Source organism: Pleurodeles waltl, chromosome 4_1, assembly GCF_031143425.1.
Source record: "Pleurodeles waltl isolate 20211129_DDA chromosome 4_1, aPleWal1.hap1.20221129, whole genome shotgun sequence".
NCBI classification, from domain to species: Eukaryota; Metazoa; Chordata; class Amphibia; order Caudata; family Salamandridae; genus Pleurodeles; species Pleurodeles waltl.
In genome coordinates this window covers 395882194-395900591 of record NC_090442.1, presented here as the reverse complement: position 1 = coordinate 395900591, position 18398 = coordinate 395882194, and the positions used below count along the sequence as shown (strand labels likewise).

The window sequence follows — 18398 nt, the reverse complement described above, 5'->3', positions numbered from 1 at the left end:
CTTTACTTACTACTTGACGATAATGTTGTCCAAATTCGTCATGTAATATGTCTGTTATTCTTTTCACTTCGTCCTGTGTCTAAAGAGATGAGCAATACCGAATCATGTGGAACGAGCTCGAGACCCTGGTAAGGGCCCATATCAACAATTCTGAGAGACACCAGCGTGTCTTGGAGTGTGTATTGGCTTGCAGAAGCAAACCACCGGAAGAGGAGGAACGTAAGAAACGCGGGAGAAAGAGGGAAGAAAAAGAGGACAAGGCAGAAAAAACGGTAAAAGACTTGGAACCGGAAAAACTGTGGCAGGAATCTGAAAGGTACAGTTATTTCGATATTAAATATGCATAATCACTCATAGTCTTATTGATAGATGCAGTTACCTTTGACCCACACTTAAGATTTAGGTTTACATATTTGTGACAGTCACTTTTTACTTGAAGTACAGAAGTAAACAGTATCTGACATTCAACTTGTGATGTTTTTACCATTTAAAAATATAGAAAAATAAAGTGCTTTTTAAACATTTATTTTGTTCAAAGCTAAAATTGCATATTTGTGACCCATCTAGACAACTGAACTAACTCATATTTTTTAAAATAATTAACTATTGAGGTGTTTACCTTGGCACACACCACTAATGCCATGTAGTGTTTACAGAAATTGTTCACGACTGAGTTTGGCACAGGTTGGATTCTAAATGAACGAGCATCGTTGTTTGTCTCACACATGGCATTCTGGGTCAGAACCATTCACTGTGTACAGACTTCATACCTGTGCTGGGCAAAATATTGTAGATGAAGTCTAGGCCACTTGATATTTACATTCTTTTTAATGCAATTGAAGGTAAAAGGCTTTTTGCAAAAGCCTTCTCTTATTTATGAAGATGGTTTTAGATGCATGGCCTAGGTCCAATTTTCAGTAGGATAGTCGAAAGTCTGAAACTTGTGGGCATAAGCCTATGATTTGTATATATGTTTTACTTTCTGGGGATTCACTAAGGTCTGCTCCACACATGAAAATGTATACAAATCCTTGACTTCCATACATACTAATAGCAGTGGTAGTATCTTTATTCTGCTTTGTAAACCATGTAGTAGATAAAAACATATATAAATACATACATATTACAAGATTATGTATAACAAGCTAAAATATAAGATTATAAAATCACAATATATCAATAGAAACTGTCTTAAAATGGCACATTTCATCTATGTACTTAAAACTATACTATCAGGAAATGTTATCGCTCATTTAATTTATTGCAATAACTTAGCCTAATCTCTGGATGGATCCACTCAGCAACTAAAGTATAACTTATGTGTGCCGACAGAGCATGCATCTAATTCTCCAAGCGTTCCACCGATATCTAGATAAAGCAGAAACCAACCAATCTGTTGTTGTGCTTCTGAGGATTCGTATAATCAACCTCAACTGTCTAGATGCAAATACTTGACTGATTAGTAATAACCAAGATCTCCTATTCTCAGCATAATAAATGCAAAAGAATAGAAAATGCTCTTCAGTTTCTCAGCTGTCTTGGCAGAGTGGACATAGGGTGCTGATATTTAACCTATTTCATCTACTGCAACAATTATTTAACGACAAAATATCATATCTAAATTTTAAATACAGGGACTTGGCTTAAGGAGGTTCAAACAAGCTAGTAAAATCCTCACATTGCAAAGTATCTTTAAAATTCAGAAACCTACTTGTCAGGTCCCCCCTGTTAGCTTCATTCAGCCATGAATCAAGTATTTGGCCCAAATATCTTTCCTTGAGGGACGCCAGAGAATTTTGATTAATACTATTGGGATTGGTCCACAAGTCACACATATCAAGAGTGATTAGCCATGTTTTCACCTAGGGAATGCTGTCTCTACAATTAAGCTCCAGTATTCAGACAATGAATCCCTCAACTGAAGTAGGGTTCGTGATGCCAAACTCACAACCAATACCCTAAAGGTCTAAGTGCTGCAACATGAGCTATATTTCTTAGGCCAAGATCCAGGTGCATAGGGGTTAAGGGCGTATTTCAGGGTAGACCCAGGACAGATCTCTTAAATCCATTTTCTGCTTTTCCAGCCCACTCAGCTTATGTATGCCCCGTAACTCTGCACCATAAAGTGCAGCACTAACCCCTTTAGCCAGGTATATTTCAATAATAGGACCTGCTAGCCTAAACCTACATGTCTTCACCTTCCTTTGTAAAGCAAAGCTGATGTGCTGAGGAGGAAGCTGACTTTTGGTAATATGTGGGGTCCATGCTAGAGTGTAAAAAAGCCTTACCCCCTAAGTAATAAATCTCTTTAACTTGCTCTAAATAAATTCCTCCCGGTTTCCCCTTACCACTAAAGGATTCATGGAGATTAAATGCCATGAACTTTGTTTTATTGAAATTAATTTCTACCCACGATTTTTGCATGCCTCTGAGAACCTCTCCAATAGGTTTTGAAGTCCCACTGGTGTGCTTGATGTCAATAATGTGTCATCCGGGAGCAACAACGATGCTACGGGACAGCCAGCAATCTTATGTGGATCTCCATTACAATTAGATAAAGCCCCTTAATATACAAGATGAATAGGGTTGGGACCAAAATACCCCCTTACTTTATCCAGTCCACATGCCTGCCGAACAGTTTTGGGCTATGTGTATAAGGCTAATAGGCCTGTAGTATGCAGGGTCACTTTTGTTCCCCTTTTAAGGTCGAGCGTAAGTGTTTGACCTCATGTATACTTTTAGTATACTTCTTACGGCTTAAAGCACTTCCATTTGTTGGTTGCAGTGTCCTCGAAAAATGTTTGGCGTGCAAGTGATCAGTCCTTTTTTTCCCCCCTCCTTTTTCTGTTTCGGAGCAGTGGCCACTACCGTATTATTCCACTTTGGTTTCTTTATCTGTTAAAGTGATAGACTACTTTTGTCATTTCCTGGTTGCTCACTTTTCACTGTGGGTGTTTTAGGCTATCTGCCTGCGTTTCATTGCAGCATTCAATACCCCCCACCTCCTCCTATGTCGCTGACATTTGTTTTGGCTTTATTCCAGTGCTGTCCACATTTACCTCTGGCTCCTAAAATATGCCCTTTCTGGTAGAATGTAACTAAACCTAGAAACAATATTGTGAAACTTGCATAGCTTTGTATCGCATCTTGTGTGTGTGTGTGTGTGTGTGTGTGTGTGTGTGTCTGTGTCTCTCTCTCTCTCTCTCTCTCTCTCTCTCTCTCTCTCTCTCATCACTCACACAACATCTCACATAGGGGCATTGCTTATCTCCTTTATTGGGGCTATAAATCTTCTCAGGCTGCTCTGCTCATTGAAATACGAGGCATGAATGCTTGCAGGATTTTTTATTCTATTGAAATAAAAAGAAAATACTTTTCCAACCGTATTTTCCAATTTCTGTTCAGGCGTTTATACCGGGCGAGGCAGTGCAGTCATCTCTTCTCTCCTCAAGGGCTTGTGATGTCTGATGGGCTGTCTGCCTTTTACAGCATCACTTGTTTCAAATTTAGTGAAATGCTACACACATTTAATATGGTTAAGTCTGTATCAGTATGTTCCAAATTATATTCATGGTGCCTTGTTGCTAGCTGGCACTCTGTGCATGTCGTGCTCTGTTTTTTTATTCCTAAGTCCAGATTCATTTTAGTATTACACACACTTGCACCTAGAGGGGGGAGAGAGAAAGAGAAAGAAAAATGAAAATGTAAATCCCACCATTCAGTGTCTTTTTAAGTTCTCGCATGGCTGGAACCTTTGTTTTACAGCTGAGGGTAGTTTGTGTTTTAATGGCCTTGTTTGTAATAGTGTTGCAGTGGGCCTGCTAAGGCCCGAAATTGTGTAAGGCAGTACACCCTCTAGGGGTTACACATATGGTTAGACTGCATTACTTTCTGCCATTCTGTTTTCTTGTCGTTATGCCCTCTAGCAGCTGACTATATAGTTACATGACCATGTTTCTTACAAATGCTAATTTCCTTATGGTGTCCTCTAGGGGGCAGTTCTGAGCATTACAGTCAAAATGATACAGTATTTGCTGCACTCGGAAACTTGCCCCATAATGCTTTGCGGGGCATTCCTTTTACAAAACATTTTTGCCTATAACTCACTCTGTGGTGGTCCTCGGACAGTGGGACCACCATAAAAATGTTCAGTATGGCACACTCTGTCTAGGGCATCTCTGGTCCTCACACTAGGTTGGGGGGGGGGCTCAAATAACCCTTCCCACCGCCACCAGCCAGTGTTGTTTTAAATCTTTTTACCTTCTCTCATGGCTGGAACTTTTGTTTTACAGCTGGGTGTAGTTTGTGTTTTAAGGGCCTTGTTTGTAATATTAATCTATTAGGCCCGCTATGCCTGAAAATGTATAAATATATGGTTACAGTGCATTGCGTTCTGCCAATCTGTTTTCGTGTGGCTATGCCGTTTCGGGGCTGACTATATGGTTACATGACCATGTTTCTTACAGATGTTATTTTTATAGTGGTACCTTTTAGTGGCTGTTCTGAGAATTACAGTCTAGATACTACAATATTTGCTGCACTTGGAAACTCTCCATAATGCTTTGTAGGGTATTACTTTTACAAAACATTTTTGCCCATAACTCACTGCACGATGGGCTCTTTCTGTCTGTCATCTCTGAGTCCCCACCCTAGATTGGCAGGATCCCAAAATAATAATAGAAAAAATTTAATAAATAATGGCAATATTTTCATTTTTTGCTGAACATAGCGGGAGAAGGTAAAAAGAAGTGCTTTAGTTACATGCGGGGTCACTGGTATTATGTGGCAGAGAGGACTAAATTATGCAGCAGGGTTGACCAATTTATGTGGCAAGAAAAGTCCAGTAATGCATTTACAACGCCAATAGCTTTAACTCAAGCTAATGCGAAACCTATTTCATTGCAAATGCTTGTTATAAATTGGGCCCACCTCCGCTCGTAACCATGAGTTCGGAATTTGTGCTCCTTTTAGAATAGCATTAAAACAGTGGTTAAAAATAGCACCCCATACTAGTAATTCTGCAGTTTCTCATTATAATTGTCAATATCTCTGTAGTGGACAAGTAATTCCTTCTACTGCAGCCATGCTTTCCCACTCTTTGCAGCATTTATAAGTATTCATAGGATGGGATGTCCTCCAAAATGTATGAGAATACTCCCAAACATAAACGTTTGTGGGTGTCCTGGATAGAATTCAAGGCTTGGCCCACGAGCCTTGATAATTACTGAGTAATATTTGCCAATTTATTATCTTTTTGGTTTTTTTCCATTACTCCTGATTCATTATGTTGTTTGTTACTGTTAGACCCGACAGCCCTTAAAGCGATCTTCCTCCAAACATTTTACTTTTTCCCCTCCTGTTTGCTGAATTATTTTTTTTTTATTTTTTTTTTCTGTCGGCCTTAGGATTTGGAGCACTTGGTTCTTTTTTAACCTAATCCATATTGAAGACTTTATTTGTTAAACTACCCGTGGATACCTGTATAACCTTACAATTAATTGTGAGTAGATTTTGGACTCACACATACATTGGCAAAGACTTCAATTGTCGCTTGTGAGTATCGCTAATTTTGCAATTCTCTTGCCCTTTCCTCCCTCCCCCATCTCTTTTTTTTAGGCAAAACTAGTCTTCGTTGATTTAACACAATTGTACATTTTTTCCTCTTTGGTGTGCCACTTGTGCCACCATCCTCACTTTTGACCATACGCCTGTTGGTCTTTAATACACTGTTTCTCTCTCCTTTTTCTTAATACAGCCCCAGTTGGAATTTTAATAGGTACATTATAATATAGTCCCTATACCTTTTTTCTTGAAATAATTGGTCAGTCTTTAACTCCTTGAATAATCCCTCTTTTTATTTGATTTCTCTCCATTGTCCTTGTTATATTTAGGCAGCAATCATTATTTTTGTGCTGATGATGACCTGTTGAATTGTGGAAGGTCAAAACTCTGTCTACATTACCTACTGGCAGTCATGAGTACGTAGCTATTGTTAGGACCTATTTTCCATAGACATAGCATTTTTTGTTTTGCTAATAACTTTGGCGCCGTTTGACAATTCGTCATCAAATCTTTATAATTAGTTTACCACTCCCTTCAGCTGCTGTCGTGACGGTTTCAGGGTGATTTGTAAAGAGGGGTCGGAGGAGGGCACAAAATTATTTTCCCCATAGGGATTTTGAACACGACTACAGTTCTAACCGCTGAATTGAATTACACCAAATTTTGCAGAAAGCCTGATCTTGGTCCAGAAAGATCTCTTATTGTGATTTAGTGTAAATCCGTACAGTAGTTATTAAAGAAAAAAGATTTATAGATATCTAGGAATGCAGAGGGTCCGCAGGTTTTAGAGATCTCAAAATGAGATCTGACTGACTACCACTGCTTCAGCCAGGAAGTGGTCCCAGGCATCTTGGGACTCGGACTCAGCTCAGTCCCAAGAATAAAATGGAGAAGAATAAAAAAACAGAAGAGGGTATGTTATGAATATTCCGATCCCCTAGGCCTAGTGGTGAGGTCCCCGCCACTGTGGGCCAAAAACTGACCCCCCCCCCCTCCACTTCCAAATTTGTCGGGCAACTACAGAGGATTTGCAAACCCCAGCAAAATTTGGAGGGGTTGGGAGAAGCAAGCATGGCCCCCCTCCCAAGACTGTTTTTGGCCCCGGATATCCCATTCCCTGGGGCCCGACCATGCATAGTAAAGGGTGGGAGGCCACACCACCCCTCTCCTGAAGCCAATAATGGCCCTGGGGACCCCATCCTTAAACGTGTTCGGCCCTGGGCACCCTATCCCTCAGGGCCTGACCGTGCATAGGAAAGGGAGGGAAATGCAACATGCCCCCCCCCCCCCATGGAGTCTATAATGGCTCTGGGGACACCACCCTCCAGGGTCAGGCTCCAGCTGTGTCCTGGGGTGCCTACCACCAGAACATAGCATGTTTGCTGTCGATTGGCAGGAGCAATCTTTCTGGTGAATACTCTTGCCACAGATTTCTCACCTACCCACTTGCCAGCCCTTTGTGTGGAGTGGCGCTCTAGGTTCTTATAAGGTCCTAAGTTCAATTTTACACACTGTCACAGTTCTCAATCTAGCAATGACGCTTTGTATCTGAAGGTGCACAATGTTTGGTTTTATATTACCGTCAGTAAGCAGGGGTGGTGCCTTTCTATGGATGTACACTGTCACTTACAGAGTGAAGTTGTTGTGGTGTCTGATTGTGCCACCAACTGGCACTCTGGAGCAATTGCTAGAAAGGTTTTCTGGATCAACTCTTGTGCTTGGGGGTAATTTAAAATGTGAGGAATCCGGGGTTTGATAGATTATCCACCAAAAAGAGCATCACTGTAGTTGAGTAACTTGTTCTAAAATGTAGTACTCTGCGTCCCGTTTCAGAATGAGAACCATGCTATATTCTTACATTAGATAAAAAATATAAAGGTGCTTGATGAAACAAGCTTCACAATGCCCAAAATATCTAATTTAAAAGGTTCTTCTAAACCTTTTCTTAAACATTGGCAATGCTCTAAACATTTGATTCTACGGTAGTTGGCAAGCACCGGTAGAGGTAGCTCTTATTTTCTAACTCGTTGGGATTTCGTTACTCTGCTCTATTTTGCTATTGTGTAACTTTTATAGATGTTGACGGCATATTAAACCAGGCTTTTACCCTGTTCATCTCACTACTGTGTTAATGTGTTGTATAACAGGTGCTTTGTAAATTACCCTTTACATTGTGCTGTATGTATGCCTAGAAATACTTGATGAACAACAACAAATTTTGCTTCTGTACAGTTCTCTCCCTGGTTCTTAAACTAGACCATATTCTGTGTCTTTGACTACTATGGTTTCAACAGGACAACCAGACATATACTATTCTGCCATATTTTTACCACACCTGTATGTATTTTCTGAACCAATATTGTATTTTTTTAAGGTTAAAAGTATCTTTGGAGCGTGAAAAAGAAGAATTAGCAGAAGCAGAGATCATTAAAGATTCCCCAGATTCCCCAGAGCCGCCCAACAAAAAGCCTCTCATTACTGTGGAAGATTCACCTCAAGTGGAAAAAGCTAAAGGTATATTAAGTATGATTGAGAAACACTAAGTTGAAAACGTAGAAGGAATGGAAATATCAAAAAGCATGTTTCGAATGCCTTGTGTGATCCTGGTTGTAGAAAGTATTTAAATCTGTAACCAAATGGGCACGAAAATTGTTATTTCCATTTTATAGCTCATGATTGCTAACGTATTTCACAAAGACCTGTCACACAAATTATACTTGTGGGAGCAAACTTTCCAGTACTAGTATGTCCACTTGTAAATTGCACACAGGATCCTTTGTGAACCGAAAAAAATACTACATGTAACAAGATTCACTTAACATGCGCAAACCTGTAGAGGCAAGACTAACATGAAATTGGCTTAACTTCCCCAAGGGAGTTGGGAAAAAACACAACAAAGCCGTTAGTGAACAATCTAGTCTAGTTTGAGGCTGGTTTTATCTCAGTAGTATCCGTGCATTTCTGTCCTGTCATTTTGCTATTTTAGAATGCTCAGACATATAGTGGTGTTTCATGGATGTCGTCAACCAAGAGTCCTGAGCACTGCTTTAGTGAACATACCACAAGGTAAATAACTTAATTGTCACAATTGTTTTAATCTATTGTGCTAAAACTGAGAGGTAAACTAATTCCAGATGGAAGAGGATTTGACAAAGAAATATGTTCCAGTTCAACACAGAAAGCAGGGGTTGGTCTTGAGAAGATACGGATAAGAAGACAACAAAGCCAAAAAAGGAACATGAAAAAAAACATTTGTTCTTAAAAACTTGAAAAGCTAATCCATAGCGCAATTGTTGGTCAATGCATATTGCATTGTAAGTGATTTGGGTCTTAGCAGGCAGCCAGTTTAGAGTGCTTAAAGGAGAATAGCATGGTTGAACCCAAGAACATGAGTCACAATACAACCTGCAACATTTTGAAATGTCAATAAGCGACCAAGTGACTGTTAGGCAAAAACCAAGGTAGGGTGGGTTTGCCTAAGCAAGTCTTCACCAAAGTGGTTGTGGCAGAACCCTCGCCGGCAGGAATTAGGTGGGTACTCCAAATTAACTAAGCTTCTCAAAAAAACATATATTCTTTGGTTGCAGATGAACAAGTTGTTCTAAGGGCCCGAATTTGAGTCCCACGTCACTCTACAATAACATATGATAAATCTGAAGTCTGAAATCAAGCATATAGTACATGAAAGTTCAATATATTTGTAAACAAGAACAGAACACATAATCAGTAATAAATAGCAAAACTGTAGTCGTATTGCAGAAAATGTTAACTGAGAGAAACTTGTTGGAAAGCAGAACAGCTTTTTAAAGTCCGGAATGTAATTGATAGCATGATTGAAACCAGATTTCATATCTAACTCAAAGATCATTGTAGGAAATACATTTATTAAACATACTACAAAAAATATAATGAGGATTTATCAGTGGAGGGGGGGCGATACATTGAAGTGCAAGATACCTTGGTGATATTTAAATATAGTGCAGCAGAAACATGAAAAGTAAATGACTGGATTTAGTGGTAGAATGGATGATACTCGGAAGGTAAATTGGAAGTTCAAAGAGAATCTCTTTGGATTTTAAGAAAACTTAGATATTTGAAAGGGAGGCCTAAAGTCTGAACTTTTATGTTTGTAGCTGAGAAAGTGATAGGACATGTATTTTAAGGATGTGGTAAAGGTTAGAGTAACAGTTTATGAACGAACTGAGAAATGCAGGAGAGACATAAAAGAAAGACCGCACCAATCTTGCATGGGCAGCCAAACGCAAACATGTGTGAGCATTTTGAATGCATATACTTTTAACTGTAGTTTCCTCACTTTTAGAAGATCACTCTGTGCCAGACTTGATCTTGAAAATTTCTTAGTAGTGATCCTGTGCACCAGTAGGTGGGATCGTGCGGCTCAACATTGAGTCTGTACTGCCCAGAAGTAGCTGAGCAGAGATACATATAAGCACCACCTCTGAAGGCTGATGTCAGTTTCTTCCTTTCACCTTTTCTGATGCAGATTCGTAGCTACACCCCTACCTTTGTCATTCTAGTGAAGATTTTGAAATTTTCAAACAAGTTGCTAGGGGAACAGTGTGCCCACAGAATAAAACAAGCTTTAAGACTATGCACAAGGTATGCCTTTGGTGCTTAGGCTCTAGGCATAACTGCCCTCATGCATCTGAATGCGATCCAGGCAACCAAGGTAGGGTGAGTTTGCGTACACAAGCCTTCTTTCAACAATCTTGTTGTGGCAGAAACTCCGTCGGGTGGAGTCAGGCAGGGACTTCAGATTAAGTAAACTTCTCAAAAATATGTTCAGTGGCTGTAGGTGAACTCTCTGTTCTGAGGGCCTGAAATTCTGTCCCAAGTCACTCTGCAATAACGTATTTTGCATGATATATCTGAAGTCTGTAATCAAGTTTTTAAGTACATGAAAGTTCTGTATATTTGTTAACAAGAAGTAGGCTGGGTTGTGTGGCTCCGTATTGAGTCTGCACTGCCAAAAGGTAATAGAGCACAGACGCATATAAGCACCACTCTTGTGGGCTGATGCCAGGTCCTTTCTTTGCACCCCTTCTGATGCAGATTCGTAGCTACCCCCTCAACTTTGTTTGAGAATTTCAAAATCTTCAGAAGATTGACAGTGTAGTAGGTAACAGTGTCCCCAGAGAATAAGACAGGCTTCAAGCCTATGCACATGGTTATGTTTTGGTGCTTAGGCTCCAGACATAACTGCAGCTATGCAACGGAGGTGATCCAGGAATGGGAGGTGAAAGGCTATGTCACTGAACACTAGAAGAGTTCAAGTCAAATCATTGGTCTACACCTATTCCAAGTCCCACGCTTAGTCTCTGTCCTGGTCACACGCCATTCCTGTGAGAGGTAGACTTTATGAGCAAGTCTAATTGGAAGCCCATTCACAGGCAAAGTCCAAGCACAGGCATAAAAAGATGAAGCAGGAGTCGGCCCCAGTCTCACACCTTCTTCTGATACACAATATCAGAAGAAGGTGTGAGAGCAGCAAGATAAAAATTTCACCCCTTCAAAGTCCGCAGAGTCGGAACGAATTCCACGATCGTTTCTGGCATACCCCGGGTTTCCCTTTTATTTACTCTTTAGCAGATAGCAGCCTTCAAAGAGATTATGCTGCAGATTTGTGGTACATTCTAACTCCCTCTGGTGTGCATTCTGGGCCCATGGAGCCTTAGGGGTCTCCAGTCCCGTTACTGCCAGTGGGGCTGCTGTGCACGCCATTTGCTCACCCTGGACCTGCTATCTGGTCCTTACTAACTTTGACACAGACTTCCAGGCCAGCTCCTACTGCAGAAGTGCTGATTGATGGTGCAAGTGGAAGATCTGGTCCCAATCTCAGACCCTGATTCACTAACATCTGCCCTGACCACAGTGATGTTGAGCTACGAGTTGACTAAAGTGCAAACAATTTACCTACAACCTGACTGTAATCCGAGATCTCTGCCTCAATGCTACTACCAGCAACGACTCCATTTGTTTTTTGTCTGTTAGTCAGACCTAGTACAGGAGGCTTATATGTCCCTTCAGGACACATGCAATATCGGGATGGGTTCCCCCCTTCATTAGACTGATGCAGTGCATGTAAATGTGGAAAATGATAGATGAATCTCCTGGAACATTTTGTCGCTTAGCACATGGACCATCAGCTATGGAAAGTGCTTGTTTTGCAGAGATGGCTCGGAGCAGCTTAGATACTAGAATCCACAGTTGCCCACCATTGAGATGAAAACAAACTTTCTGACAGATATTGTCGAACAAGTGCCCACTTTGTCAGAGCCATTACTGCCATTTAATGGTGCACTTATTGTTACATGGTGCAAACCTTGTTCATGTCTGCCAGTCAGTGGACTTGTGGCTCAGCCATGTACACCTTCTCCTGGTGATCAGGACTTCAGCACACTACACCACAGAGTCTGATAGTGCAGGCCTTCACAAGTGAGGTCAATCAATATTCTTTTCTGACTGAACTTCTACAGAATCCAGAAGTGTTGCTGGTTTTGAGAAAATAATGTTTTCATCAGCTAGCTGGGCAATTAGATCCATCAATGTGGTTTGCTTAGGAGGCATGTACATACATGCATTATAGGACATGGTCAGTGAAATCTTGCTGGCGGTTACGGAGGTCCTTAGGATCCAAAATATGATGGCCAGGGTATGGCAAAATACATATTCCAGGATTTCCTGCACATTATTGACTTCATTGGCAGAGCTACTGGCACCAGTGTTGTGCTCAGGAGGCATGCCTGGATGAGAAAAACCTGTTTTTTTGGTGACACGCAAGCATCCCTAATCGATATGCACGATGTTTGGTTCAGAGATAAAGCTTATTCTGTGCAAGAACTATCTAAGAATAGGTGCGCCATTGCACAATCCTTGGAATTATCCACATCAGAAAATCGATCACCAGATCAGTTCAGGAAATTTAAGGATTACTCCAGACGGTTAGCTTACTGGTAACACCAGCTGTCTCAACAGGTTGCACAGCAGCCATCCCAGTCCTTTCAAGTTCATAGATGGAGCACCATTAGGAATTGTACAGGCCAGCTAGTACTGCTGTCTTCCAGTTCTACCTCTACTGCTGCAGCATCTATGAAACCGCTTCTTCTTGCCCTTGTCGACTTGTGCCAAGAAGGTAGAAGGCAGGAACCAGCATTTCCTTCCCAGCTGGAGATTCTTCACTTCACACAGTTGGGTGTTACAGCTTCCCATACTAGACACATTTTAGAGGCGCACTCTGCAATCCTAATTCAAGAGCCCAGGTTTTTTTTGTTACTCACAACAGGTGCCATCAAACAAGTTTCAGACTTGGAGAAGGGAGACTGATGTTATTTAAGCTTCTTCAATGTTCCAAAAGACTGGCACCAGAGTCCCATTTAGGACCTCTGTATATTGAATGATTTTCAAAGGACGGATTGAAAAATCGAATGCTGGCTCAGATCTCTATGCATTGGTATAAGAAGGTAGGATGGTGTCCTTGGACTTGTAGGATGAATATTTCCATATGCCTATCCTGCAATCCCACAGGCATTACCTGCGTTTCAAGTTTGGCCAAGACTATTTTTAGTTTGTAGTACTCCCCTTCAGCTTAGGCCCCTTGTATTGTCACAAAAGTGATGGCAGTGGTTGCTGTCCATCTTTGGAGGTCAAGAGTACACCTATTCCTTCACCACTAATCATAGAATACCTACAGACGATAGCTGAACTCCTGACATCCTTGGATTTCACTATCAACGAGTTGAAGTCTCACCTGAGCCCCATCCAGAGGCTTCCTTTTAGTGGGGCATTTCTGGAGACAGGCGTTCAGTACTTTTCCTTTGCTACAAGAGATGTGGTACATTCAGGAAGTGAGCCAACATTTTGGGATCAATCCTTGGTTTTGTCTACAGTCATGGAGTATCCTCATCCAGAATACCAGATGGCACATGAGGGATCTGCCTTATACCCTCAGATACCAGTGGGCCCAGCATAGGGCTGCTTCTCTGACTTCTTTCAGATTCCAAAGGAAGGCTGTTTGACTCCAACCTGTCCTCCTGCATGCCACTGTCTCTCTCCCACCCAAGGTGGTGATGGACGTGTCTCTTCTGGGTGGGGTTGGGGTGGGGGGTTGGTCATCTGAGAGCGGTAGAGCTCAGAGGTCTCTGTTAACCAGTGGAGGACCAGCTTTATATCAGCCTGCTTGTGGTTTTCAAATCCTTCTCGCCTTCCAGTAAAGGGAGACTGGTATAGGTCCTTAAGGGCAACACTATAGCTGTGTGGAATGTACTGAAACCAGCAGGGTGGAGTTGGGGTCCTGGATCTTGTGTCAGGAGACCCCTATTCCTCTAGAAGGGGCTGGGCCAGCACAATATTTTCCTGTCCGCAGGGTCCCTGAATGCCAGAACAGATTAACTAAGCAGGTGTCTTCAGCAACACCATATGCTTGAAATGCTGTTCATGAGTCCAGGGAACGCTCTGGGAGCAAAACTGTATGATCGAGCATCCCAGAATTGTAACAGAATCATGCTCTTTCAATTGAATTTAAGATGACATTTGTCCTGCATTGTGAGCTGTATGCAAAACCAGCAAAGACCAAAAAAGCAAACAAACCCAGCCTTAAGAAAAGTGAAAAGAGTAGATTTCTTACTCAACTGCCATACTTTACTGCATTTTACTGTCTTTTCTGGACTCAAAGCTGTCTATTCTCACCCCCCAGTGCAGAGCTCACTACTATACTTTTGTTTCTGATTTTTCTCCTGGCTCCTTGACAGACTTTTTGCACAACCAGTAGTAGTAACCAGTTTCAAGTTATGCAGTCTGTGGTTAAGTACTGTAAGGCACTCAGAAAGACAGAATTAAATCCTCTCAGCGTTTGTTCAGGTCTGGGGATTTAGCATGTTTACCTATGTTTTATAAATAATAATAATAATGGTAGTTTGTAAAGCGCGTAGCTACCTCATCTGAGGTGTCCCAGCGCTAGTCATAGGCACCAATAAGCCAAAAATGCAGCCGTTAAACTCCTAGTCAGCCAGAGCTTAAAAAAAAAAAAGTTTTCCTGAAAAGACGTGCCAACTGGGCCTGACGGACTGCAAGAGGAAGAGTATTCTATAGTTTAGGTTCTAAATAGCTACCACCTATGCCCACTTTCTTCACTTTGAACACTGGTCAGCATGGCGCCCGCTGAACTTAGATGGCACATAGTGTTTGACAAAGGATTGGAGGTACCAGGGACCTTTGTTGGCAAATGCCTTGTAATAGTAACAAAGGGCTTTAAATATTTGGTTCATCCTGGATGTTTCCTGACGGATAACTCCTATGCTGTAAAGTTGTGTGTTAGATGATCTAGTCTAGGTGTCCGAAATACTACGTTTTTCCCCCCATCAGTACCGAGCCTTCCTTCTCAGAACTCTGTCATTCCCAAATCGAAAAAAAAAAAAAAAAGAAATAATTTTGGTTAAAAACTGAATTCCTCTCCTTCACTGGTACAAGGTCCTTATTTGTATTTGTACTGGTCTTTGGACAGTTGACCTCCTCTTAGAGTCGGGCTTTAATACCACTGATGTAAACCACAGCTCATGGCCCATTATCTGCTAGACTGGGATCCATATTCATCATTTTTCATGATGGCTTTTGAGCACTCATGAGGGTCTTCAGTGTGATACATTTTTGGATGATGGAATTTGCACTTGCAAGGCCTGGCAAGTTTTCACATATCTGTCTTGTGTCTTAGGTACCTAGGCCAGTAATTACCTCACAAAAAATTAAGCATATGTTTTTGGCCTGCTTTATAGATGACAGAGGTGTAGCATTTTCTGTCAATTTCTTTGCCCTCTGGAGTGATAGGACACTTAGGCCCTCATTACAACCTCCGCGGTCTTCTGAGAATACCACTGAGGCTGCGGGCGCCAGAATACCGCCACTGCTGGCAGTAGTTCAGGCTCCCTATTTCAACTTTTCCGCTGGGCCAGCGGAAAAGTCACATCAACATTGCTGTCGGCGACAATGCTGATGTGCAGCGGGTGCAGTAGCACCCGTCGCACATTTCACTGTCCTAAATTCGGGCAGTGAAATTGCCGATGGGGCTGTGCCTGGGGGCCCCTGCACTGTCCATGCCAAGTGGATGGGCAGTGCTGGGGCCCACAGGGGCACCCCGAGTCCCCTTACCGCCAGCCTTTCCATGGCGGTGTCTACCGTCATGGACAGGCTGGCGTTAAGGAGAGGCAAAATTCTCAGAGCAACGCTGCCCTGGTGGATTATGACTGCCTGGACCACCATGGTGGTATACCGCCAGTCCCGATGGTATTACTGCAGCGGAAGCGCCACTGTCGAAATGAGGCAGGCAGTACTGCCAGCCTATAATGAGGGCCTTAGTGTTTAGTCGGACCGTTTTTAGACCTTCATGTACTAAAACTTGAGACAGTGGAAGCTGTTTGGAAGGGTCTCCAATGCCTATGCTGTCACCCAAGCTTCTTCAGCTAGACCTTTACTCCCATATGCTTAGGCTACTTTTTTATTGACAACACAAAAGGATGATGGACGGCGTGCTAAAGCTTTTCAAACACTCATCGCCAGTCACAGATCTGGGTTTGATCTGGTATGTGTTTTTGCACACTATGCCACCCCAGTTTGGACCCAGCCATATGCAAATTAGTCTTGACCCTGCTCCCCATGGAAACAGTCCAGCCTAAACTACCAGACTAGGATCTCCCTGTACTGGAAACAAGCATCCTGTGTCCGGTTTCAGGGTATCACCCTTCATTAGCCTGGCTAGCTTGAATCCAGTGGCACAGTGAACAAGGGACCATCATCTAGGCATACCCTGGCCACTAGGGTAGCTCTTAGGGAGCAGGGTCAAGACTGATTTGCATAAGGCTGGGTCTGAACTGGGGTGACATGGTGCGCCAAATAACGAAGGATTAAACCCAGATCTGTGACTGGGGGTGAGTGTTTAAAAGGTTCAGCACTCCATCCATCATTTTATTTTGTGGTGTTATGTGCTCCCTAAGTGGCCAGGGTATGCCCAGATGTGGGTCCCTTGCAAGAAATAGAAATTGCTTACACATGGGTGCATATAGGAACTCCTGTTGTTTTAGCCCTTCTTACCTGAAGAACTTGCTGTCTTTCTCAGCTCAACAAAGGTGAATTAAAAACATTTTTGAAACCATAAAATAGCTATCTATTTTAGAATAAAGCTGTTTACATGCCTGATTTCCCTGCTTTGTTCAATGGTGCGAGAACATTTCCTCCTACACTAGGCTGAACAACCACTGAAACTCTGCTACATGCAGACGATCTTAGTGGATTAGATCTAATTTCTTCAGAATTAAATTGTGGCCTCCTGATCCTGCATTTATACTCAAATAGTTTATTTAATGTATCGATATATAAAATCTTGTTTTTTCTGAAATATAGGCCTGTGAAGTTTTACAAAGAGGTTGATGAGGTGTCACTCGAAAAAATGTATGTGTGCCTTTGCAATGTAGTCTCTCAGAATAGGTCTCATCTATTTCATAGAGAGCAGGCTTCTCCAATGAGTAGCTCGTGAGCTACTGGTAGCTCTCCACCTACTTTTGAGTAGCTCTTCTGTGTCCATCCCAGCCTACTAAATTAGAAGCTTTTGCTTGACAGAATTGATACTTTTATACCCACCCTGAAAAGTATGTATTCAGGATGAAAATGTGTATATTTTCAGAACTCATAACATGGTGTTTGGAGAAAAATGGTGGACACTTTTAAACCTGATACATTCATGCACCATGTAATGTTGGGGAGATTTATTGCTAATATTACATTAGTGCCACAAACACTGCTGTTACGCATTACCTATGTAAAGGCATTATAAATTGACAGCACCTTTTTTAAATTACTGCTCGCAGCATTGCATAATGGACTGAGGTGATCACTGATGGTAGTATTGCCTAAGGTAATCATTTCTTATGCTGTCACTACTACAACACTCATAATATTAGTAGCTCATAATAACTTTCATTAAACATAAGTAGCTCTTGTTAAAGAAAAGGTCTGAGTCCCCTGATATGGAGCAAAAAAACTAGCTTGGCATTGTGACATGTTTGCGACTGCACAGTTTTTAATGTTTATGAAACTAAGGTTCTGCCAGCTGTGTTTTAAGGGGTTTAGTATATTCCTTGTAAGAAGTGTTACTTCTTTGATTAGTTGCAGGAAACTTTTAAAAGTCTTCGACATTAGTGAAAACAGATTCTCCATACAGGTCCTTTCATTTAAAATAATGACAGAGAAAGCCCACTACGAAGCATTTGTGGCAGAAATCAGATGATATTATCACATTGTTCATGTACATCAAATACTTGCCACAATAATGTCAGGAGGGTGTTGAGTTTAGGTCTGTCCTTTTGTTAGACATGGGCTTCTGGTTGGCTAGAGTATGTACCTCAGCCAAGCAGAATTCACCCACTCTAGTCAGGGCAAGTGAGATACACAAACTAAATTGGCCTTTGCTCACCCTCTGGTAGCTTGGCACAGAGCAGGCAGGCTTAACTTAGCAGGCAATGTGTAAAGTATTTGTGCAATTCTCCACACAGTATTAAAAAAAATATATAGAATGTTTATATGTTTAGTTATATTCAAAATCAACAATAATCCACTTAGTAATGCTTCTGAATGTGTAACTCAATACTGTTACAAGAAGCAGAGTGTCAGGCACCCTCACAGTGTTTTAGAAATAATTGCAGAGGCGCTTTACCTCAGGTTACAATGGTAGTTTTTCCCGGTGCGGTCTCTTCTCTAGAGCGGCAGGGAATGGTGTCCTGGACGGAGTCCTGCGCTCTCCCCTGGGTCACAGAAAGAAGGATGCAGGGAGG

The 18398-nt window shown here is 41.7% G+C and overlaps 1 protein-coding gene across 3 annotated transcripts in view; it reads left to right on the top strand.

The window, feature by feature from the left end:
- INTS13 (integrator complex subunit 13) overlaps positions 1–18398 on the top strand; it is a 196837-nt gene that overhangs the window by 174057 nt on the left and 4382 nt on the right. For all 3 annotated transcript variants that reach the window (XM_069228607.1, XM_069228609.1, XM_069228608.1), the window contains 2 exons: positions 86–316; positions 7937–8076. In XM_069228607.1, the coding sequence (XP_069084708.1) occupies positions 86–316; positions 7937–8076 (371 nt within the window). The remainder of the gene's footprint in view (positions 1–85; positions 317–7936; positions 8077–18398) is intronic.